The 26,938-nt window shown below is 39.4% G+C and overlaps 1 protein-coding gene across 1 annotated transcript; it reads right to left on the bottom strand.

Annotated features, from left to right (window-relative positions):
* Positions 1-16,721: 16,721 nt before the first annotated feature.
* Positions 16,722-22,423, bottom strand: ZBTB14 (zinc finger and BTB domain containing 14). Its single transcript, XM_053997937.1, has 3 exons — positions 22,304-22,423; positions 20,462-20,530; positions 16,722-20,047 (listed from the first exon to the last, which is right to left on the bottom strand). Exons 2-3 carry the CDS (start codon positions 20,462-20,464, stop codon positions 18,704-18,706), a joined length of 1,347 nt encoding a protein of 448 aa, XP_053853912.1. The 5' UTR covers positions 20,465-20,530; positions 22,304-22,423; the 3' UTR covers positions 16,722-18,703.
* Between the last annotated feature and the right edge of the window lie 4,515 nt (positions 22,424-26,938).

Raw genomic sequence — 26,938 nt, 5'->3', positions numbered from 1 at the left:
TGTAATGTCAACCTGCAGGTATTTAACAGAAATGTTAATGGAACCCCTCTGTACTGATAAATCATGAGTGGATTCACTGCCCAAAGACAGAAAATATAGGGTTGGTTATTCTATCAAATATACATACTACAAAGTGAAGCAAACACAAGTAATCCACAGGAGGGTATGTCTGCTTCACCACTAGTGAAGTGTCTGAGTAGAACATAGCTCAATTTACTTCTTCAGGCAAAAAAAAATTCAAATTCTCTTGAAGGAAGGAAGACAGCATCTTCTGGAAACACAACTACAGGATTTGCAAGGGCAGACAACAGCAACACAGAGCTCACCTCTCCTGACTTCCATGGCAATGCACTCTAAAGGAACCTGAAGCACTTTAGGGCTATTCAGGTCTGCTTTTCATTTCTACTAACATCAGTAAAGACTCTGTTCCAATTGACATCCACTAAAGTTCTGTAGAATCTTTTAAGTTATTATGTAAAAAACATGATGCAGTTGGCATCCAAAAACTTCACAAAAGCTATAAATAAATTTAAATGCATTGCTGGCAAATTATTTTTGCTTAACCTAGTATTTGTAACATAATACAATTATATCCTTAAAAAAATCTTTAATAGACAAGATTGGAGGTATAGAAAAAAATCTGTCTTTCACTGTATTTTACTGTAAGGGCATTTATTTCCATTAGCACAATAAAATTGATAAGATTGGAATGATATTATTTATGTCTATAATAAGTACAAGAGAGCAATTCACCTGCAAGAATAATGACTTGGACGAACAAACTCTAGAGGTCAGTGTAACTCACTCCTTTTCTACATTCACAATTTGACTTTCCTGCTCAATAAACAGTTCCAGTATGGATGTTAATAAGGACTATATCACTTATTACCACTATCCCCCAAGTATGAACAACTCCTTCAATATAGGCCATACACAGCCACTGTGACAACACAATTCTTCTCACACCTAACCTGAATAGGATTTAATCCAGTGACAGCGAAGTGAAAGGTGCCAGCCTCACTTATTCAAGCTTTCAGTTCTGTTAAAAATTATTTGAAAAAATAAATTCTGTGCCATTTTTAAACACAATATTGATTCATACTTTAAAGAAAGGTTGTACCTAGGACTGTTGATTATTTTCTTAACTTACTAATTTCATCACGTTTCTGAATATCTATGAACTAAATTTCTTTCACTTCACTAATGAGGTTTGTTAGTGGAGTTTCACAGCAGGGGAAAGATCAATGTGTCACTGGGAAAAGGTCAGCACAAGAAACATTTTTCTTCAGCAAAAGAGAATAAGGAATTTCCTCCTATATGATTTCTTCCTACCAGGTGGCAAACACTTTGAACTACTGTTGAGAGCTGTAAATGCTTTCAGACACTTTTGGGCAGCAACTGGCCTCCATACTCACTAACAACCATAACAAATACTGGACAAAACCTCCATTATATCAGACTGCATGAGGTTGGCAAATAGTTTTGTTTTTCACTTTTAAATTATGTCTTACACGTGGACTTTATCAACATGAAGCTATCAAATAAGATTTCTATATGTATACACTTTTACATTTTTTTTTTAGGGATTTTTTGGGGGGACTGCAAAACTTAGAGCATTAGCAGAATGTAGCACAGCAGTTAATAAGGACAAGGACTGTGTCCTGTCTTGTTCTCATGGGTGAAAGACACTTCATAACTGAGTGCCAGAGTACCACAGTCAGCACAAACACTGGAGATATCCCACAACAGGGTACCTTCAAAGAAGTAAAGTTATTGATAGCAATTTTTGCATTCATGAACAGGCCCTTCCGTACTGTCTTGATCTGGATATTGTGGTCAGGAATCTGTAATAGTACCTGTAACACTATAATCAAACAAAGAAAAATTATATCAAGAAATTTCACATCTTCACATTCTGCAATACAACAGGTTGTTGTTATCCCAGCTTTTCCACTGGAGAAGATCAGGACTATTCAGACCAGTAAGAACATCTGTTTCAGTATGCAGCTGCTATGTCTTCAATTGCAGTGAAATGAGATTCCTAAAATGTTTGGTACAGGATGCATTTCTGATCTTGTGTCATTATACAAGTCTGCAGTGTTGCTCCCAGCTTAAAAATGTTACGAACAGCTGCACTGATGAAAAGCTTTTTGAAAGCCTACTGGTGTTGCTGTTGCACGAAAAAGGCACTGAGCTATGAACATTCTGACTTCTCTAATGTCTATCTTTAAATTTTGTGTTCACACATTTTTTAACACAAAAATATTGATACAAAAATTAATTCTATATCTTCCTCCTTCTTTTAGAACTATAGGGTGTTGAGTAAAGCATCTGAGTTTCTAGTTATAGAGAAACTGTCAGGTAAAAGGAATTCTTCAAATTACACTGACAAATAACAAGATTCACCTGAAAGATAAAATCACACAATTCAAAGCAGACATAAGTTTAAGAAAGGGAATGTTTGACCTGAAACAACCTGTCAATGTAAATATTCCAATCTTTCTTGAGGTATTCAGTTCAAAATGGATTCCTTTCTAAAATAAACTATGCCAACAAACAAACAAATAAACAAAAAAAAAAAAAATCACAGCTTTGTACAGAGCAAGCAGAAACCTTGCTGCATAATCTAATTTTTATTAATGGGTTAGAACAAATAAATGATTTAATACCTCTTCATCTCCTACCTCACAATGGCATATCTTTAATCTGTGGAATTATTTATTGTTACCAATATTTTATAGGCTAATCTCACATTGATATTTTTTTAAATTCTGTAATACATTCTTTTCTAAAGAAATTTAAAAAAAAAATTAATAAGAAGATCTGCCAATTAAAAATTATGACTTCCTCTGCTTTTTGATCTAATCCTTGAAATTTCATGCTTCTCTACTGCAGTCTCATATGTACGTCCATCCTTACATGCAATTTAAAATAATACATTGTTATTCACTTCTCAAACTGCCTAAAGCATTTCAGTTCAGAAAAAGTAAAGAAACTAAACCTTGTAATGCGTAGCTTGTGTGAATTTCATGCCCCCATTCTAAGGGCAGCACAACATGTGTGAATTATCCAGGAAAATGAATGCTCAGACATCTCACAGAGTTTGGACTGCATTTCCTATACATCAGCATATCATTAATCAATAAGCACAAGACAGTTCAATGAAGCCCCAGTCAAATTAAACCAAGAAAAGAAAAAATGCACCCTTAATTCCTTTTCTGGAACAGTCTCAATGTTAATTTTAAAATGGAAGGAAAATATTAATAAATGAAGAAAATGAAGAATATATTTTGCATACCTACAAATGGCAGTACACTGTCTAAAATGAGCCAGGAGATCCTATTTTGGCATGGAATACTCGCCATTTTATAATATTTTCATCTATCTATCTATCTATCTATCTATCTCAGTAATAGTTAGGCTTCTTTGGAGATAGTTTGTTTTTGTGCTGCTTTGTTTTGTTATTTTTTCAACATAGGAGATGTAAGTTTTAGGGAGTTGAAGATTAGCAGGAAAGTATGTATTCAGTAAATAGTAGGCTTCACCTTTTTAAAAGTTATTTAAACTTGATAAGCTGCTTCTACTTAATAGTTTATAAATACAGCCCATTTACTCAGAGTTCTGAAATAACATCCAAGACCTTAAGAAAAAGACCATCATCTTATTCATCTGCAAAATCTTATCTTTGTTGTCCGGTAAACTACTTCCATGTTTTTTGTTTCTGGAAGAGAATTTCCTCTTGATTGTTTTGTTTTCTTTTTTCTATCCCATCCTGGAAGCTTATAATTCTGACCCTAACCATTTACAGTTAGATAAATCTTTTACTTACTCTCCCTTCATACCCCAACAAATAAATGGAACAGAAAATGAGGTCATTCATCATAGTGAGATAAAATCAGAAAGTTGACTGAAGAAATGAAAGTCAGTTTCTTAGTAGACTTATAGTATTTTTACATCATATGGCCTTAAGTACTATGAAGATGCTAAAGATGCATAAACCTCTTAGGGTTTTTGTTTGTTTGTTTGTTTGTTTTTAATATCTGGTGAAGAGAAAATGCCAGGGCAGAGCTGATTTGTAGGGAAGAAAAGCAATAAAAATTGGAATCTACTCAGGCTTTCTCTGTTTGACCCCAATAGATTGTTTTATCATCTCTTTTACAAATTCCCTTTACAGATTTACAAATTTAGTTGCCCTATGTCTTTTATGGTGACATTTGCAAGGAGACCATAGGCTTTTCTTTGAGTAAAGGAAAACTGAAGAATGACTACATAAAACAGTTTTGGACATAAGATTTTCTTTTCCATCTATGGATTACAGTTGTGAAAAAAACAATTCATGCACTTATTAATGAGCTTTGGGGTTTGTTCTTTGTCAGCCTTTGGAGAAAAAAATATGTGTATGTTTTCATTATTTTAGCAGTAATCTCTTCCTGAAGTATTCCAGCCCCACAGAGCATTTCAAAAACTTGTACAGTTAATGGTGACAATGGGACAGACAAAAGGAGTTCAGGAAAGAGCCACTAATGCTGAAAGGTGCATCACAAAAAGCAGTGGACCATTCTATTAAGATAAATAACTTGTTCCCAATTTCAGAACACAATGTAAACATGAACATATGAAATTAGAGAGCAACCAGGCAGTTAAATAGACAAAATGAATGAGATTGTTGAAAAGCGATAACATTTTTTTTCAAAAAATTAAACTGAATTGGGTTAGCGAAGTCAGTCCCAAGATTTTTTTTTTTTAATATATGAAAGTGTAAAGCTTTTGGATTCTTACCCTTTCAGAGACTGGATATAGAATTTCATGGAAGATAAAACTTCTCTTAGCTTTGCAAAACAAAGGTATTAATAGTGATTCATTGTCAGCATTTACTTTCTCTTTTCTGTTGACCCACTATTTTACTGAAAGTCATACATCTTTAATGAAGTTATTTTCAAGTCATGTCCCTACAGAAGATATTACGCATGACTTACATTTACACCCTGGAGCTACTGGGCATCTCATTTCTCTCATCCTTTTCTGAAGAACCAACTGCCTATTTCCAAGCAGAATGTACCAAATCCAATTAAAAATTGCTGTAGTTTTGCTTCTTTTATGGGTTAACACAAAAGTATACTATGCACTAGAGATTCTGCACTCTTATACAGTGAGATCTCACATTAGACATGAACTGCTGAAATCTTCAATTTTGTTCCAGTAAAAACTGGACTAATCAAACTTTCTGTTCTCTTTCTTGCAAATACTTATTTTGTTTTGAGGGGGAGGAAAGAGAAAGTGAAATTTGTAAATTATCTCCATGAGTTTCAGGGATGGTCATATTGGCAGCCACTAGTGTGGGTGCAGAGGGGAACTCACTCTCCAGTCGCTGAAAGGCCACATCCCCCTTCGTGACCCTTTAGTACAGTCTGACAAGCACAGCACCCTGCACACTTCTACAGGAGGCTCCTGTAACCTTTGGATCCACAGCTAAAGAAATCCTAAGCTAAACCACCTCCTTTGAACCTACCTGCTCCTGCCTGCTGGCAGCTCTGCCTCACCCATTACCCATTCCCAGCAGCAGCTCTCCGGCACGGCCGGGGCCTTCCTGCGAGGCTACCCGGCTGGGATCGGGATGCAGCTGCCCTTACCTGGAGCGAAAACCATGGTGCCGCCCGGGCAGCACGGCTCAGCACCTCGGACAGCTCCCGGCCCCACTGGGATCAGCACCTCGGACAGCTCCCGGCCCCGCTGGGATCAGCACCCGGACGTCTCCCTGGCCCTCCTGAATCAGCACCTCGGACAGCGCCCGTCCCGCCGGGCTCAGCAGCTCGGACAGCGCCCGGCTCTGCTGGATCAGCACCACGGACAGCTCCCGGCCCCGCCGGGCTCAGCACTACGGACAGCGCCCGGCCCCGCACGGCGGCGGAGGCGGCCGCGGTCCCTCCCTCCACAATGCGGCGGGGCGGGGAGGGGGCCGGAGCGCCCGCACGGACACGGACACACACACACACACACACATACACACACACACACAAACACACACACACACACACACACTCTCCCCCCGTCTCTCTCTCTCTCCCGCCCCCCAGGGAATCATCATTGCCATAACTCCTTACCCTGAAGTGGCAGCAGGGGTAAGGGCAAAAAGGAGAAAGGCAACAGCGATCTGCCCGGCAAGGGAGACTGGCTAATTGTTCCTAATTACCCCTCTCGACAACAGTCCCACTGTTTGACATTTTGGGGTGCGCTGCTTTCACTGCAAGCTGACACCACTGGTAATAGGCTTCAGCAACACCGTACTTTGTCACAGCATTTTTGATTCCAAAAACTCAGATGCTGAGGAATTTATACTCTGATTTCACAGGCCCGTTAACCCAGCTGTACCCAACAGCAGCACTTTAAGAGGCAACATGAATATTTCGGTATATAAAAGATGACATCAAGGCAAAACAGTAAAGAAAATAATGAATAGTAATAAAATAAAGATGATGAGGGTCAACAGCAGAAGACTACTTAAAATTTCTTACCATCTTTTCTGTTTCAGGTTTAATTTACTTTTGTTTGTACAACCCATAATCAGATTTCCTTTGGACCATGAACTTCTACAACAGAAGTGAGAAACACACAGCCAGATGGGACAAGCTTTACAAAAACTAACTCTCCTCTTTAAGCCTAACTTGCAAGAGTGATTTTGAAAAACATTATCAGTGCAAATTATAGAAAGTACATTAAAAAGAAAAGCATAAATTTTTGCATGTATATATTTGCAATATGCAATATATTTTCCAATTACATTTTCATAACCTAAGATACTCCTACAAGCTTATTTCATTCTTTTCATAGTCAATCATTTCACAAACACAGAATTCTCCAATTAACTTGGGATACTTGAAGTCTCAAAATAAGGCCTTATTCTTAAAATACAGGTACAGAAAAGCACTGACCTCCTTAAATAATATTGCTTATTAACTTCAGCAAGGACTCAAGAGTGGCATCACTGTCAAAGTTAAACTAATCATCTGGTGGTAGTTTGTTTTTGGTTTTGTTTTTGGTTTTTTTTTGGAGGGGGGGTTGTTGGTTTTTTGTTTGTTTTTTTCTTTTTCTTTTTTTTTTTTTTTTTTTTAAGTGTGTATCATCATTTCTCCTTGGGAATGCCTTCCATATTTATCTTCACTTACCATTTGTAGTATCCAGTTTCTGGATATTCCTTTTATCTCTCTTAGCAATATCAGCTTCTTTATTGCTATTTGTTTCCCTCTTCCGTCTTATATTTCAGGGATTAGTTTCATCTCTCTCAGATGGCAACCGAATGAACAAACATAAACATATCCCTGGTTGCTCGGGAATGGTGTTCCCTTTAAAAATGTGACTTCAAAAATCTCTAGTCTAACCTATCCTCACCTATCATTATTCTCAATCAGCTAAAGTATGGGAACTAACAAGGTACCTAAGAAGTCAATTAGAAGAATTTCTAGTAGAAGTATCCCACACAAAATACAGAAGTGAATGCAATCAGCAATATTCAGCATTCTTAAGAGAAAGGTGAAGAATACCCCGTAATCTTTAGAAAATCATGATTGATCCATAATCTGAAAAGACAGCAAGAAAACATACACTGGTATTTTTATGCTATATCTGTTATGTGGCCCTTAATGCTTGATGGAGATTTATCCATCATTAAAAAAAGGTATTAAAGCACTTCTCAAAAAAAAAAAAAAAAAAAAAAAAATCTACTGGATGTATTTCTACCACATATATTCTCAAATTATATGGATTCTTCTAAGGGATTGTGTTTGGAGATGGTGGAGCATCTTGCCAAAATATTTTTAAAACAATAAATACTATTCAGTGATATCAAAGTCTGTAAGAAACCTGCAAAATTCTAAGTGGGTATATGCAGCTTGGTAACAGAACCTACACCATTTTGGTGAAAGAATACAGTTCATTAACAAGAATGCTAATTAATATATTTCTTTAACTGCTACCTGTATTTAATCTGATAAATAACTCAAACCAGTCACATTTTATTCTAGAGTTTTCAGTTTTGTTGCTCAAATTAAAAGCTAACAGCAAGTAATGTTTTCTACTAGAGGGAAAAATGTTATCAAAAACGTTTTCGAGCTTCTTTTTGTTATAAAGTTAATTTCTGGATTTTGGATTTGGTCAAATTAATCCAAAAATCACTGAAATAGCTGCACAGGACAGAGGTCTATAGTGAACTGTCACCTCAGAAAGTGTGCAGTTAATGCAGTACAACCCCCAAAACAAAGAGTGCACTACTAATTTTTTTTTTTCATTCAACTTCAGATATGTGGAAAACAACAGTTATGCCCATTTATATAAAAAAAAAATCCCTTGTGAATTAGGCATATTGGTAAAAAAAGGAGGTTATATCTTTAAACAAAATATATTTAAAGATGTTCCATCAACATGTATGAAATAGGAAGCACAAAAACACTTTTAAAAAGTCTGTATATATTTTTATCAGTAATTACACAGTCCCTGACTTGTATATAATTTAAATTCTTAATCTTTAAGTGAGTGATTTCCATAAAACATCAGTGGACGTAAAAATTCTTTGGTATATATCTTCAAATACTTTTTTGAAGATGTCTTAGCTTACTTGCAAAGTACTTTGTTAAAAATCTTAACACTTTTTTAACAGACAGTTAACATTTCTAGACAGTTACAAAAATCATGTTGACTGATGTCACTTTAAATCATCCATGCTACTCTTAATTCTGTGAATTTAGATCTGAAGTAAGCCATTTATTTTTAATGGAGCTGAGAGCAATTATTTGGTCACATAGATTCAGAAGCTTAGTAAATCTCTATTCAGGAAGGAGCCTTCCCACCTGGTGACAAAACATTTCAGTGTTTTGTTAACAAGAGCGTACAGCTAACATTTTACAGGTAATATTTAAAACTCTTTTCTAAAAGAATCATTCAGAACAAATCACCTAAACATAAATGAACACATTCTATAATAAAATTAATATAGAGAGATAATAAAGATTTCATATGTTTTACATCAGATGCATTCAGAAGTATTATATTTTGTTTTTTTTTTTTTTACCCAACTTTGAGAAATAATTATGTCTAAGCCTTTTTATTTCCTACCACACTTACACATTAATAATCAAATCTAGATTTTTGGGAGGGAAAAGTAATATGATTAGGAAACTGATTGAATTATTTGATGTCTTTTGCTATATTAGCTAAGACCACAATGGTCTTCAAAAAGTGATTACAGACACTGTAATTTTATGGTTAAGCTTAACATTAAAATCTTCACTAGCCAAGATGCAATATATTACATCTGAAACTACAAGGAAGCTGTTTAGAGGAAATTGTGACTGGGTGTCATCAAGAAATATCTAAACATTAGAGGACTATTTGAAATGTCAAATTGCAATCTGTACAGCAGAGATCATAATAGTCAGTATCCTAGAATTAAAAATCTAACATTTAATACCTATCCAATTAATATATCTCTAACAGACACAAGGAGAGAATAAACAGAGAAGGTAGAAAATTAAAAATAGACACAAGTGCAATTCTCCTGAAAAAGTAATGAAATGAAAATCCAGTTACCTTTCCATGAGTGCTTCAGAAGAACAGTGGTGCACAGATTTCCAGCAGCCAAAGAGATGAAACCGTGAAAGCCAGAAGCAAGAACATGCAACATTTCCCGAGACAGTAAAAAGTGAATACCATTAAAGATAAGTGCAGCCAATAGTATTTTAATTCATTGGTCTATTCATTTTTCTTAATTAATCTGATTAACTACATAGGGCTGTGTCCAGGGCTGTGATTTACAAATATGAATAAATTTTAGACAGAGTCTAGGAGAAAAAGCTGTATAGTTTTGCGGTGTGTTTTTGTTTTGTTTATTGGGGTTCTTTAAATTATCACAAAGATGCATTCCACCCCAGGACTTCTCACAGCCTGTAAAGATATCCCAAAACACCCATATCCATCTAGGTAATATTTCTAGCTAATTATATTGCCACCCTCACAACATCTGAACACCTTGCACTCACACATTAATGATTATCTTCCAACAGTCCCATAAAAAATAAATTGGTATCTTTCCGTTATAGACAGGAGTCAAAATTAGAGAAACTGAACCCAAAACAAAAGCCAATCAACAAAAAACAAAGACCTAGATAAACTCAGGAGGTTTAAATAAAAGATTCAATGACTCACCTAAAATATTACTGCATACACAACTGCGCAGTGGAGCCAAAGTAACAGCTGTTCCCACCTGCCACACCTCTGCTGCTTGTCAGTCCCTTCACCAAGACAGATGAATGAGTCACAGTCCAAAATTTTGAGTCTTTCCATCACGCAGGAATTCTTTTATACAGCAAGGAATTCAGTCCAGTCAAGCCCTTGGCTAATAACTTTGGATCTAGCAGAGGCACTGTGAAACATAGGCAGAGGTTTTAAAGGACCTCAAACACAACCAGCGTTGTGTGACATGTCTCCTGACATGTCTCCATGAACCAGGCCATACCATTCTGCACCATACTGAAAATGCATAGGATGAGTTGGAAGTGTCCTTCAAATGAAACTCTCATTTTCAAACCTTTTCTGTTCCTATCAGCAAAATATTTATTACACTAAAAATGAATATTTTTGTATGCGTCTTTCTCTTTTCTATAAAAACTGTTTTAAGACTCTGATTATGCCACAGCTTATTAGTGTGTGTAACTTGACACACAAGCCATAAAATTAGGCCTTTTTCTCAAGCTTTCAAGGAACTTAAATGGAGAGAAGCATTTATGACCCACAGCAGAACAGCTAGCCAATGAGCTAAGGAAAGGAAAAGTCAGCTTTAGAATGAATGATGATTTCCAGACTCAGAAAAAAAAAAAAAATACTATTAGAGTCCTCAATCAATCAGTTATATATTTTGATAAAAGTAAACCTAAATATCAAACCAAACGCTTAATTTAATGCTCAAGAAAAAGAAAAAAGGTCAGTAAAATGTAAATACTAAAGTCATAATTTGAATGTGCTACTAAATAGCTTAGACTGTTAAAGAACTGAGAATGGGGAAATTATACTGAATCGCAGCAATACGAAAGACAAATGGTAAATACACAATGTAGCTTCCTAACTTGTCCTATAAAGTCAAAAGAATGGGGATTTCATCATGCATGGCTAAAAATTGAGCAATGTAGAGAAACAAGATAAATACATTAGTTTTAAATTAAGTTTGAAAGCATCAACTTTGATACAAAAGAAATGATTTAAAACAGTAGAGTTCTAAAATGTTAAGTTATGTTAGCAAGAGTCTCAGAGCATAATCCATGTCCATCTGGAAAGCATCTATAATAGGACAATCCTACGCTGGTAGAATTTATCACATCCATCAAATCAGAGCTCCCGTCTAACTCCATTTAATCTGTCCTTGAAACAATGGGAGATCTACAAGAAAGTAACACAACAGAACAGAAGTTAATTATTGAAATGGAAAATGAATCCTATACTTCATATTGAAAACATTGATTAAGACTCTTAAAATGTGTTAATTGTTCACTTCAATTAAAACATTTGTATCTAACATACATCTGATTATGATGGCAGCAATGATATTTTAAAGTAAGCATTTCTCATGTATTTCAGGGTTGGGTTTTTTGTGTAGACTGAATTGCACAGCTCAAGCAAAAGCAAACCAGGCCTATGCTTGTCAGGCTCTTTAAAAACTGTAAGTTTTAATTGTTACTATATGTAGAGTTGTAGACAACTGTTAGTCTAGTAACCAACCCCAGTTATGTTCAGACCTTTAACTCCGCTGAAATACAAAAAGGTAGAGCTGCTCCTTCCCACTGTGCAAATGAACTGTTGAATTCTTTTCCCTTATTTGATCTCAGATTTAAAAACATCCACAAAGACAAATAGAATAAACATATGCAAATGTTTTTAAAAATCAACTCTTTCCAATACAAGCAGTCAAAGAGATCTTACTGCTTTTCAGGAGTATAAGATTTCCTCTACAGTCCTGTAAAGTTAAAGATTGAAACCTTACACAAGTATTACAAAGTTTATGTCTCCAAATCCTGGTATAAGTTCTCTTTTATACTTTAAGAGCAAGAACATAGGGGCCATGCTTGTTATAAGAGTTACTGGAGAATTTGGATGAAAATTACTAAAATATCAAAATCAGTAATAGCTGTAATAAAGCACCTTGTAAAAAGGAAATATTTAAATGCTATTACTTCAAATGGGAAAAAATCCTTGTTAAATGCATAGAGAACCATGAGAAATATCAGTGAACAGAAGTAATTTCCAGGGAAGAACTTTACACTGAAAGAAGGCAACTCTTAACAAGGAATGCCTTCTGGAGGCATTCTTAACAAGGAATACTCTTAACAAGGAATGCCTCAGCTACACAATTCAAGACTTACATTTAAAACTCATTAATGTCAAGAACCAAGTTGAAATGTAAGAAAACCTACAATTTTTATATCCAGGCCTTTAAACAGATTAATATTTATAGGTGGAAATAAATCAAAATCACTTATTTGAAAATTTTAGGTTTGCCACAGAACCCTAAACTGAAAAGGCAGAAAATCAAATTATGATAAAATCAGTCTAGCTGACATCACCTAGTAAAATACAGAATCTATCTCTAAACTTTGGATATATATTGTCTGCATTAACTAAAAAGAGTGATTCTTTTTCTTTACCCAGCATGGTATCTAAACCAGATCTACAATAGATGTAAATTACTATGAAGTGAATATTGTTTACTTCTAATACTTGCAAAGATTAACTTCTGTTGAAAAAAATGTATTTTTTCATACTTTTGGGATTCCAATTTTGTCCTTCAGTGAGTTAAATACCTATTGTCTTTTATTAAGAACCCTTTCTCCTTAGCTTGAGCAATTTGCCACTATTCAAGACCGTGCAGGACTGTTGGATAAGAGGCAAACAGTAGTAGATTAAACAACAAAAAAGACAGAGAAAAAATAGCCCCCACAACTTCAACCCCCAGATTCCATTCTCCTGAAAAAGCAGAAGTGACACACACAGATCACCCTCTTCAAAATCCCACAAGTCTACCAGCAGTGGATGTTGCAAAGAAATGGTGTCTGATGCCTTCTGTTGCCTAGCAGCTTCTCACAAACACTGTGCAACACGTGCTGTGCTTCATCACCTTGTATTTAATGTCATGCCAAAGCTGGGCAAGCCCTGCTCCAATCCTTCTCCTAACTCCAGCAATGTGCTCCTACCACTTACTTTGGATCAAACCTAATGAATTTGTTCAACAAGGTAGGTCAATTTAAAACTAACTCACTTAAGCACTGAATTGCTTTCTTATGTAATATCACTCCACTGGCTTACTCTAAAGGCACAAAAGCCGCTAAATCTGAGGCAAACAAGGCAAATGAAACAGGTGCAAAAGGTAACAGGAAGAAAGGAAAAGAGAAAATGAGATTACCGCTTCTAGCAACAATTTTCAGTTTCACTATGGCAGTCAAAACACAAAGCTGCTGCCTCAGCGGGCAGCTCCACAATAGCTTAAGCTGCTCCAATCTGAGGCTGTTCTTCCACTGACCCTAGTGGAAGCTCCACCAGTGGAGCCAGTGGAGCTCCACTACACTCCATTCTCCTGTCTGAGCAATTTGCACTACAGTGCTTTGTTCTTGTAAGCAGTGCTTGTGGTATCCTCTACCCTGGAAAAATAAAGGATTTTTATTAGTGAAGAATGAAAACTTAGATGCAAAGAAGCTTGGTCTTTAAAATATTTTAAAAGACAAAAATATTCTATGTTGCTTGCATATACAGATTACTTAAATGTATAAATAGGCCATTGGGAGGAGGTCAGAAAACTGCAAGTAGAAGCACTGTAGGATTTGGGTGGTTTTGGTTATTGTTTTTAACAGAATGGGTTTACATCATAAAATACATTTTTCTAAACATAAAAAACTTTCATGCTCTGATGGAAAAAGCAAAAAAGACCTCTCATGTTTTAATGATTTCATAAATATTATCTATATTGAATGTATCCTATTTATGAATTTATTTTACTTCTGAATGAAAATACAACTTTAGATCTATTTATTGCCATGGAGTTACTGTCCTTTATACTTCTTTAAAATGGCTCAGTATTATCAAAAAGAAAATACATTTGGAATTTCAATTCGGTAAGAATTCTAATTTCTTGTTAGTACTATTTGTTTTACAAACTCACTCTCAAAGTACAGACTTATAAAAAAAAAATCATGGAAGGAATCTGAGATACAGGTATCCAGAAGTTCTGCTTTGACCATGGTTTTTGTTACCCCTATACCAAATAGATCAGATGTAGTACATCTTTATTCATACAGTCCACATGTTTTTCAGGTTTACCTATAAAAAATTAGATGCTTAGCTACTACACAGTAAAAATACCAGTAAATTTAAAAATATGTATTAACCAGATACAAAAATATTATTTCTATTTTAAAGAGTTACATTGCTGTTCATATTGGAACCACTGAAGTTCACCAAGTTTCAGAGTTCTATAAATATCTAAATGATCAGGGCATGTAAATAAAAATAACATAGGACAGTGGAGAGAAAAACACTGGAAAACATATCAACACTGTATAAATCACTATTTTTAGCTATTCTGTTATTTCAGATTTCTTGCATTACATTTAAAAATACTTCCTGAGAATAGGTGTCTCAACTCTTATGACATATATTTAACTGATCTATTAATGGAAATCCTCCATCTGTTCTGAAATGAATAAGAATGTTACTATAATTGTTTTAGATCTATATGAAGACAAATGACAGACCAACTGCTGTAATGGAATTTTTAATGAAATGTTCACATTTCAGGCTGACTGGGCACACTACTGTGATCTAAGGACTAACTGAAAAAGATGAAAATTCCTTAGATCTGTCTTTACTGTTCAGGCAGAATTATCCTGTTCTGTACCTATCTGTAAATGTTTGCATTCAGAAAAGTCATCTGTTGCACGCAGTAGATGATGTAGTCTCTTTCATAAATGCTTTGTCTCCTCTATAACACCATAGTTGTCTGTATTAATAGAATAGCTAATAAAAGATAATCTGCCACTAAAAGTATACTCTAACTTTAGGGTAGACTTCCTGATATAATCTGATACTCTATTCTGTATTTCACACAACTCTATTAATTTTAAGTAACCCCACTTAATGGAAACATGAAAGCAATCTCTGTATTAGAAAACTGAGGACTGATCTTCAAAAGAACTCCAGTTTGGCTACCTAAATGGCAAGATTTTGAGGAGTATTTAGCATTCTGTAGCTTACTGGAACAAATAGAAGCTGACCTCAAACTTTTGCTACTGAAGTGAGCATGAGGAATTCCTTGTCACAAAACAAGCTTTGAAACTCTGATCACCAGGTCTAAACTTTTCTAAAAGATTAAAGCAGAATAACAAAACCACAAGTACTCACTCAATTGTGATTTGCTTAATTTTCTAATATTTTTAAAAATATTGATAAGAGTAGTATGTAAAAGAAGGGCTGGGGAGTGGAGAAGGGCTGAAGGGTATTCTTTCCTGAACTTCTAGTTTCCAAACTGAGTTGTGCCAAATAATCAGCAGCATGCCCATGGCTAATACGATTAGGATGAGAAATTAAGCAGATATCACAGTTCAAAATGTGTTATTTTTGTTCCTTTTTCTCTTTTAAAAAAACCTTCTAAGGAATGTTAGATTAGTCTGGCCCCAATAGAACCAACAGCAAATTTTCCATTAATTGGACAGAATCTCATCCACTGTCTCAAACACTAAAAAAAGTTGCCATCCTTGTCTAAGCAAAAATAAAAATGTGCCCATTCCTCAATGAACACAGCTCATAGCTTACAGTTTATCACACTGGAAAACCTCAATGGCTTGGAGCTGATGAAGACCTGCTTTTGTGCATGGTGTCTTTTGGCACAGACAGGAGAGAGACGGGAGCAGTAGCGTTGTAAGATGCAGACAAATTTACCTGAACTTCACAGACACACTGCCACAATATATAGGCTAACATTCCTTCAGAATATACAGATTAGTTTAGAACACATTAACAAGAGTATGTATACAGCTAAGGATATCTCCATCCCTCCACACCTGTAACTTTTACAGCTATAAGCTGTAGCAAAAGCAGAATCTACTCTGATGTAACACACAATGTTCTCACTCTTTCCACTGTGAGTCTTCTAATGCAAGCCTGCTTTTCTCTAACAATTTCAAACTCACACCCTGACTACTTGTGCTCAAAAGTCAGGAGTTTTCTTTAACTGTAATACTTGAGTTTGGTCTTTCCACTCCAGTGTGTGCTGCCCCAGTGAGCTCCATTTCAATTTATTACTTTCCAAAAAAAAATCCCAATGAGGCTTTTCTTGAGAGGTTATTGCACTTATCCCTCAGCTTCAAGGCAGAATTAACCATATTTAACTAATTCCTATTTTTGTTTGTCTAACCCACTCTTGAATGTTACTACTAGTGGAGATTGCAGTACCTCCCCAGGCATTCTCTTTTAGTGATTCATTATTAAAATCCTTTAAAATTTGGGTTTTTTTCCCTAACATAATTGCTTAATGCTGTAATTTAAGCTCATGGCTTCTTGCATTCTTCATAGCAGACCTTGAGAAAATTTACTTCCTTCACATTTTACATTTTTGAACTCTTACCACAACAGATCTGTTTTGTACAGTCTTTTCAACCCCAACTTACACAGGAAGAAGTGCACACAATTTCAGATAAGAAAACATAGCAAGACTAATATATTTAGAAAAAAAAAGTAGATCCTATTTTGGACCTACTATCTTTATATCTATGATCATATACAGTAAAACATTTTAACAATGGTCATTTATCATGTTCCTCAAGAGAACCAATAAAATGCAATGAATACACATCCTCTGATGTTGCACAGGTACAAAATGTATAGTTTGTTTACAAACTAATATTACTGAATGCAAAATGAAGCAACATTTTAAAAAAATATATTGGTAAAGGTCCAAAGTTTACATTTTCTAAAATATTAAGGTCATGTTTTATTTACAGACCAGCGTTTGAACAATTACTGGCATTTTAAGATAACTGCTTAACCTGATGAATACATGAATAAAATTAAGCTGTAAAAAAAAAAAAACTCAACCAAATAAAAACCCTCAATAATTGAAGTTCCATATAACAGTTCCAAAAACACTATTTTAAATTTCTATTTAGAAAAGCAAGATGTGATCTACCACACAGTAACTTATCAGAAACTGGTCTAACACTTTGATATGCTATAGGTATCGCAAGTGACCAATGTTACCAACCGTGTGCCCAAGAGTGTGTTTTTTGCCCATTCCAACTTCAAATGAAGTTTTCACAACAGCTGTAGTATTTACAAATTTAAAATAAAGGGTTGATATACCTTTGGATTACATTGCCACTGTTATTGGGTCTTCTCTTGATGACCACAAGTAGCAGACTGCAATCCAAAGACCACTTGTTTTCTTGACTCTGTGAGTTAACTATTGTTATCAGCATGTACCCCAGCTGGTTTAAAAAAAAAAATAGATTAAGCAATTGACTAATAGTGAACACTCACCCAGGATCAATTACAACAGAATTCACTCACTGAAGTCTCCCTCTTGATGAGGGGTGGTGTGTCAAAAGATGGAAGCTTTTAAACTTGAACAAGACCTATGAGTTCTATGATCAGCCACAACACAAACCCCAGCTGAGCCCTGCGGGCAGGTATGTCACACCCATGGCTGCAACTTCAGGAGTCTGGCAGTGAGTGACACCTGGTCACCTGCTCATGCAGATACTCCTCTGCCTTCACTGTGCTAGGTTAGGTGACCTGAAAGTTGCATAATAAAAAAAACATCTCAGGCTGTATTAGCTTTTACTGATTTTTACTGGGTTTGAGTAAGGAACATGTCTCCTCCATGCTCCACCCTTTTCCCTTTGCGGCCCAGTCCCACCTCTGGGGCCCTGCATAAAAGTGAACATAAAAATAAATGAGCAAACATTTTTGCCCACAGAAGGGATTGGTGAATGCCATGACGCTTCTGCTTTGCCAGCCAGTATTCTTGTGAATAATGCAGTTTTTTCAAGAATGCAAGTATTTCATTAAAACTTGCCACCTTTATAAAAATAGGAGGATATCTGAGGGAATGGAATAAGAAGCAATTTCATTTTGATTACCATCCTCCTTTATATTCTGTTGTACCAGCCTACATTAGGTGAAAAAAGGAGGAATTAAGAAGCTTAGGGACTCGATGTATGCTTCTCAAAAAATTGTAGGTATAACACCTAAGAATCATGAAAACTAAATAGTTTCTTTCCATGTTTGTGATTTTGGAGATCTTAGCATTTTCCAACATAACTCACTGATTCTCATTGATTGCAACGTTTACATCGTATTCAGTATTCCATACTGGATGAAGCAAAGTATCGGCCAGCGATGATCCCTGTTATAGAGAACTTGATCACATTCTCGAATTAAAGCAGTTATTAGTGCATTATACTGCTAGTGACAATGAAACTGTTTCACATTCTAAGAATACCCATCTCTGAAATGTTTTAAAATACCTAACCAAGCGATGCTATGTATTCCTATGTAACATTCAAATCCTCTAAAAATATGCTTTCTTGAAAAGATTCTCAGTCTAAATGTATATCAACAAGAGATTTTGCTCCATTTCATTTCTTATATTATTCTGATAAAGTTCCTGCTTTAGTTTTTAACTACAGGCTATAGTTTCTAATTGCTGCTCTGCTTCAGCAGCCATGGCTGCTGCTTGCAACTGTTCTGTTTCACTCTGGATGGAATTGGCTGCTGTAACTTGCTTTCTTTCACTGTGCATATTGTTCTCATGCCTTTTTAGGTCAGATGCCTTAGCAAATGCTTTAGTGCAGGAACTGCAGACAAAGGGTTTCTCTCCTCGGTGTCTTCTTTCGTGGTCTTTCAGGTGGGACTTGTGCTTGAAAGCTTTATCACACATATGGCATGCAAATGGCCTCTCATTACTGTGAACTCTTTCATGTTTTTTTAGATCTGGTGCACGAATAAAAGACTTCCCACACACCTCACAACTGTAAGGCTTGTAACCTGTGTGTATTTTCAAGTGTTCTTTCAAATGAGCTTGCGTGGTGAAGCCCTTTGTACACATTTCACAAACAAATGGTCTGTCTGCAGTATGTAGTTTTTCATGTTTTCTCAAACGCGCTTCATCAGAAAAGGTCTTGCCACAAGCCTGACATACAATGTGTTCCCTGTGACCATAAAGCAAGTACTCAAACTTCATATCCCCGGCTGCTGTGGTCCATCCTGGCGTCTGTTCATCTTTCACTTCACTTATGCCATCATTAAATGTGAGTGCCTGAGGCGTCTGAGATCCTAAATCCTTAGATTCCGTTGTTTCCATAGGCTCTACTTCTTGGCCATAGCAGTTTACTTTTCTAACTTCTTCACTTCCCAACTCTTTCAGAATTGCCTCTTGCACTCTCAGGGTAGTGGTTGGTGATTTACCATCTTCCTGACTTGGGGGAGTGCCTTCCACTGTCACATCTGATGGGCTGTCATCATGATCTCCGATCTCTTCCACCTCATCATCCTGGGTATCATTGGGTTCCCCTATAGAACGGTTCATTTTTAGACAGTACTTGCTCTTGGACTGTGTGTTTTCTTCAGGACTAGACACATCACGTTTTTGAGAGCAGAGTTTATCAAGAAACCGAATACCAAGGATCTGGCCTGAAGACATCATCAAGTTTACATCCTCTTTTTTAACAGAAATCTTTGCAGTATACATATAATTGAGAACTTCCTCGAAAATATCAGAACGAAGAAAATCTATTTCTATTACTGATGAACTATCAACTTCAAGTTTCTTGAAAAGCTTTTTGAAGTAGGTACTGCAGGCAGCAAGCACGCACCTATGGGCTCTGAACTTAACATCTTCAACCACAATAGCGATGTCACAAAATTCTCCTTCCAAACGTTGTTCATTCAATGTTTTAAGGAACACAGTTTTGTGATCGTCGTCATTATATTTAATGGTTTCAGACATACTGATGAAAAACTCCTATAAATTAACAGGAAAATGTTGTAACTTTTATAAAGCAGTCTAAGTCACAAAATCCCAAGAGATTAAGTAATTTCCATCATTTAAAAAAAACCCAACTTTTTTTTTGCATAAAAGGACCACAAAAAGCCTGTTAAGACTCTAAAAGCATTACTCTGAAACTGATTTTAAAATTGTGAATGCATAAAGGTCTTTCTTAGGTTACACAATTTACAATTATTCAAAACTTTATTGATTCAGTTACACAAAACTGAAAACTTTCTCTTTAAAACTGCAATTCTCAGTAAATGTACGACCCAACTCATAAGATATTATTTATAGCTAAAGGAAGCATTAACACTAAAAATGTGTAAGAAATACTCTAAATAAGTCAGCACGACAAACTATATTTGAAATATCAAATATAAGCCTTACCATGAACAATGCAGGAAGTTTTCTAAGCAAATGATTATTAAATTAATCTCAGAATGGGCCACCTTCAGCCTGAAAGACGGGAAGATAATAACATTTCAAGATGTGATAATATCTATTCCAAAAATTATTTTGAGTGTTAAAAGACAGCATTTTCAATTATTTAAAGTTAGATAAAATACATTGTTAAAACATTGTGCCAAAGGAGGAAACACAGTGGAGAGGAGGGAAATTTAATACTTGGTTTGGAACAAATCCTGTGCCACCTGGCACAGATCTCCTGGGAATTTCTTCCCTAAATTCTAATGCATCCTTAACCATATATGAAGCAGACGTAGATGACAGGAATGATGATAGGCTTGCAACTCTTGGTGCTGTGTGTTTCACACGGTTTGGGAACACCTGGCTCCCTACAAATACCTCTGCAGGCTTGGCACCTCCACTAAAGTGTCCCTGGCAACAGAAAAAATAAAAATAAAAAAATAGAAAAAAAAAAGGCAAAAAAAGGACAATCAAAATTATTTTCTTAGTCCTAAATAATCAAATTTTAAGATAGCCAGATAATAAGTCTGTAAATACTTGAAATATAGAAAAAGAAACAAAACCGGAAAGAAATATTGTATATATTTATGGGCTGTCTGGTTCTGCTGGCCCAGGAAAATGTATCGCATTGAAGATGGTAGGACAAACAACTATTTCAACGGGATCTTTTTAGAGTTCTTTGCAAGATGGGAAAAATACTTTCTTTTTAAGCAAGCAGTGAAATGTCGCTGCTAATAATCTAGCAGAAAATGCACCGTCCTGTTAAACAGTATCCAGTTTTGCTGCAATTCTGTCGACACTAAGAGAGAACTGATTATAAAAGTAATTGGCTGAAAACAGGGCTGCGGAGTATACAGGGGTGAACTGGCAAAGAACAAAAGTTAGTCCTTTGCCGAATGGAGCGGGTCAGACACTTGCCCAGAGTGTTTCCACCTCTGATTTAAGAAAGCTCTGGTTACTTATTCCACTGGGCAATTCAGATTTATTCCTCCACACGCTTTTTACACGGCCGCTACCTCCGCAAGGGCCGCAGGGAGGTGTTTTCGGGGCTGTGACTGCTCGGGACGCGCTCGCTGCCGCCCCGCGCCGGCTCTCGCGGCCGCCGTGCCCGTGACCGCGGAGGCGCACGCCCGCTCCACGCACCCGCGGGCGCGGCGCGGGCGGGTTCCCGGCGGGGACCAGCCCGGCCTCTGCCGCGCCGCCCGCGCTCCCGGCCCGGCGTCGGGGGCGCCCGCGAGCGCCAGGCGGCCGCTCTCCGGAGCGAGCCCGGCGCTCCCGCCGCGCCGCCTCACGGGGCTGCGCGGGCACGGCGCCCCGCTCCCTCCTTCCGTCCGTGCATCCCTCTCTCCCTCCCCGCTCCAACGGTCCTCGCGCGGCTCCCGCCGCCTGGACGCGGCCGCGCGTCCCTTTGTTGCGGCGGCCGCCGCGCGGGATCCGCGCGCCCCAGCGTGCGCATCCGCCGCTGGACGCGTCCTCTTCCTCCTCCTCCTCGTCCTCCCCCCGCTCCCGCCGGCCCTCCCCTCGCCCGCGGGAGGCAGGCGCGCGGCGGCGCCGGGGCTGCGGGCGGCGGGCGCGCCCGCGGCAGCGCCATCTCACCCAGCGCGCGCTGCCGGGGCCGTAACGGCGGCGGCGAGCGGGGGAGGGATGGCAGAGGGAGGAGGAGGAGGAGGAGGAGGAGGAGGAGGAGGAGGAGGAGGGAGGGGGCGTGCGACGGAGAGCGCGCGCGCGCGCGCAGCGCAGCGGCGGCCCGGCCGCGGCGCGGGAGGGGTGCGGAGGAGGAAAGGGGAAAGGGCTCGCGCTTACCTGCCGCCCGCCCGCGCGCGCGGAGCCGCGCTTCCCGTGGGGAGCGCGGGGGGGCTGCCGCTGCCACTGCCGCCGCGCGGGAGGGGGACGGGGGAAGGGACGGGAAGGAGGGAGGGAGGGAATGGGGGGGAATTTGGGGAGGGGGTCTTGGGGGGGGGGGGGGCCCTGCGCGCGTCTCTCCGGCCGTCACCGCCGCCTCCTGCACGAGCACTCCAGTGCGCGCGCGCGCGCGCTCGGGGAGGGGGGGGGGCGCGGGGTTGCGTGCATGCGCGGTGCGAGCAGAGGGCGCGCCTGTGCCCGGGGAGCGCGGAGGAGGAGGAGGCTGGGGCGGCGGGGAGGGGGGCGCGGCGGGGGCTGCGGCGCGCCGCTTCCCATCGCCCTTCCCCCGCTTCGGGGGACGCGCGGCTCCCCCCCACCTCGGGCCGCGGGGGCGCGCGGGCCGCAGCCGTTCCCGCCGCGCCTGCGCCCGCCGCGTGTGCGAGCCCGGGGCGCGGGCACAGCCTCCCCCCGGCAGGCGGCGCACGGCGGCGAGCGCGGCGCGGGCTCGGCCCCGAGCCGGGTGCGGCGGGGCCCGCGCGGCCGTTGGGCGGCGCTCGGGGGCGCGCACGCGCGCGTCCGCGGAGGGGCGGCGGTGGCGGGAGGTGCGGGAGCGATGCTACCCCTGATGAGGGATGCCTGCCACCGAGAGCGGGACAGCTCTGCCCGCCCAAACCCGCCTGCGCTCCCTTGTGCAAATACTCGGGGGGGTTGAATTTTAAAAGACATAGCGCGATCGCTAGGAAGGAATAAAGGCTTTTATCGCACTGCTCATCTCCCGCCTCCTGTTTTCTTTCCAAAAAGCGTCTCATGAGATGCTACCCTGATGGCACATCTTTCACTGGAATAATTTGTACATAAATAAAGCTTTACAGTGCTTCTGCTAGCGTGAAATGCAGCATGTCTGCTTGGGGAAAAAAAAATCTCGGTAAGTACTTGTGTTGGAAAGTACAGCGAATTAAACAAGTCACTGGAATAGTGGAGTCATCTCCTGGGAGCAACAAGTCGACTTTTTTCATTGGGTTGATAACTCCTTCCCTTTCCTGGGCTATTTTCTGAGAGGTTTTCTGTGTAATGCACTAACATATGTACTGACTTTTAGTCCAGCTGGATCACTTTGTTTTGCTGGGTTTTTAAAATAATTGTTTCCCACTCCCTGTTAAATATAATGCAATGAACTCCCTATTTTGCCTAGGCAGTCAAAACTTCCAGGCTTGTTTTTGTAGTAACATTGGTAATTTACATTCGGAAGGCAGAATTAACTGTCTTAAATAAGACAAGGAGTAATGGGTTCAAACTGAGAGGGGATATTTAGGTTGAATATAGGGAAGACATTCTTCCTTGTGAGGGTGGTGAGGCACTGGAACAGGCTGGCCAGAGAAGCTTTGGATGCCCCATTTCTTGAAGAAGTGTTCAAGGCCAAGTTGGATGGGGCTCTGAGCAACCTGGTCTAGTGGAAGGTGTCCCTGCCCATGGCAGGGGTCTTGGAACTAGAATAGCTTTAAGTTCCTTTCAAACCCAAACGATTCAATGATTGCATGAAGTCTTTGAAGTATTTCTGAATCCTGTAAAAGAACTCTCTCCACTGTGGAAGGAGCTTCCCTTTTACAATTTCACGATGTGCTATTTCTTTCTTCAAGTGTCCCAAATACTCCTGTGATAACCTTATTACTCCTGAGAAATACATAGCTGCTGGTTTACCACACTGACCAGCAAATGGCACCACTTCATTTTATTAAGGCTCTCTCTCCCTGCTCTATCTGTGCCTGACAGAGTGTGGATATGCCTTGCTTTTAGTGCCAGGTTCTGCTGTGAGTAATCAGAATTAAACTAGTAATGGAAAAAAGAACCCAGTACCTTACAAAAGGTACAGCTATCCATTCTTTCTCTCTGCTTTTCTGTATCTTAGGCTACTGGTGAATGTTTGTTTCTGTGTGTTTCAATTGTTGCATTAGCAGCTCCCACTGAGATACTAAAATAGGGGAAGCATATGTTCAATATCCGGACTCAGAATAAAAAAAAAAAAAAAAAAAAAAAAATCACTGTTACTGTCTAACGGTGTGTGGTGGGTTGACTCTGGCTGGATGCCTGGTGCCCACCAAAGTCAGGGTCAGCTGAGCAGGGGAGAGAAAGTATGTTGAAAGGCATGTGTATTGAGATATTAGGGCAGGAGGAGGTCACTCACCAGTTACTGTTACAGGCAAAACAGTCTCCATTTGAGGAAATTATTTTAATTTATTACCAGTCAAATCAAAGTAGAGTAATGAGAAATAAAAGCTGAATCTTAAAACACCTTTCCTCTACCTGTCCTTTCTTCCCAGACTTAACTTCATTCCCAGTTTCTCTCCTCTCTTCCTCCTTCTCCCTGCCAGCTGCAGAGGGGAATAGGGAATGGGGGCTGGTCAGTTAATCACACATTGTCTCTGCTACTTCTTCCTGCTCAGGGAGAGGACTCCTCAAACTCTTCCCTGGTTCCAGCATGGGATCCCTTCCACAGGTGACAGCCCTTGATAGACTTCTTCAACACGAGTGCTCCCCATGAGCTGCAGTTCTTCACAAACTGCTCCAGCGTGGGACCCTTCCCATGGGATGTAGTGATTTAAGTACAGATGGCTCCAGTGTGGGTCTCTTACAGGGTCACAAGTCCTGTCAGCAAACCTGCTCCAGTGTGGGCTTCTCTCTTCATGGGTCTACAACTGCCAAAAGACTGCTCCAATGCAGGTTTCCTACAGGGTCACAGCTTCATTTGGGATTGTTCCAGCTCCATCTGGGGGTTCTCAATGGGCTGCAGGAGAATATTTGCTGCCTCACCATGGGCTGCCCCACAGGCTACAGGGGAAATCTCTGCTCCTGTGCTGAGCACCTCCTTTCCCTTCTTCTTCACCTACTCTGGTGTCTGCACAGCTGCTTCCTTCATGTATTCTCCCTCCTATTTCTCTGTTGCACAGGTTTTGCCATCACTTCTTAACTATGTTATCCCAGAGGCATTACCACCCTCAGTGATAGGCTCAGCCTTGGCCAGCAGCGCATCTGTCTTGGATTCTTCTGGCATTGGTTCTGTCAGACACAGGGGAAGTTTCTAGCACTTTTCACAGAAGTTCACTCTGCTTCCCAAACCCCCCCCCCACTACCAAAAGGTTGTCACACAAACACAGTAGAGTATGTCATATTTTTCATTACATATGAATGTTGCACTAGGTTTTGGAAATAAGAGACAAAATGTAAGTGTCACAAAAATTCTGGATGAAAAGACCTGGGATTGAAATACGTATTATTGAAGGTGAAGCATAAGAATAAAACCCATTGCATCTCCACCAGCATGTCTGTGGGCTAATATGTGTAGTCATATCAGTTGCCAAAATCAAGTATTTTTTCAATTTACTGGAAAATACCCTTCTGCAGAAAAAGTGTTTGAATAATCTATCTGACTGAAACAGTCTTCCTATTAAACTATCCTGTGCCCAGCTAGCACATATTAACATTTAGACTTTGAGGTAGTTTTGCTGTTTTCCTCTCTGATGAAGTAGACTATAGATGCTGTGGCTATGTGGAACCAACAGGCTGTTTCCAGACTGTTTGGATTGCAGGGATATCTGTAAGGGAAAATAGTCCTTTGTAGGATGTGCGTGTTTTGTTTAGAAAATTGTGTAACAGGAGTGAAGAATGACAAGTGCCACTCTGTGTAACCATGCATAAGGCACTGGAGATGGCATGCAGGCAAGACTGAAGCTTCCATCTAATGCTTTCTAAGTGATGACCAGTGTAAAATATATATTGTGAGTGGATTCCTGTGTGTTTGAAATGGTTAGGTTTATAATGTCTGTGTGAGTTTCAAATGACAACAGAAACATCGTGATATTTTGGCCAGATTTCATGTGTTGAGATTGTATCTTGGTCTTGCAGAATTGACCGTCATACATGGACACATTTTCTGTGGGTCAGATTTCTTGTCAGGCTGAGTGCACAAAAGAAGGTGAACATACGAACCATTCAATATTTGTGAAAGGGAATCATAGACCCTGCTAGTATATTCCCGTGTGTCAGCAAGGACAGCAAAGCCTCCTGAGAGTGTAAGTGAATGTGTTAGGACAGAGGAGGGAAGTCAGGGAGCAGATGCTCCTTGCAGTGTGTGTTTCCCATAGCAACCTGGCAAATTTCCCGGCAGAAATCTGCGCGTGAGTTAGTCATGTTTTCGCATCACTAACTTGTGCCTGTATTTTCAAGTATCCCCATGAAAGAGGAAATAGTAGAGACAACTGGGGAGGAGCGGAGCATAGATGATGGAAGTTGGTGGCACAGCCCCTGGCTAAGCTGTACAAATGGATGGTGAGAGCCCATACCACCCTCCAAATGACTGAACAGCACTTGGAACTTGCAGTTTGCACCAATGCCTGAAGGGACACAAGTCCTGTTGAGAGAACCTGATCTGTAAAATCTTACTTAATACTGTTATAGTCTAAGTAGATAAGCATTTTAATGTTACACTTTTATTACCAATTAATTCTACTACTACTGCTAAGGTGTGTTTATCTACAGTCATGTATAGTAATGCCTGGAGACTGATGGTCGTCAAGAAATGTAGAAGGTAAAAAGATGTGG

Source organism: Vidua macroura, chromosome 1, assembly GCF_024509145.1.
Source record: "Vidua macroura isolate BioBank_ID:100142 chromosome 1, ASM2450914v1, whole genome shotgun sequence".
NCBI classification, from domain to species: Eukaryota; Metazoa; Chordata; class Aves; order Passeriformes; family Viduidae; genus Vidua; species Vidua macroura.
Note: the sequence above shows the minus strand (reverse complement) of the source record. Positions and strands in the feature narration are given on the sequence as shown.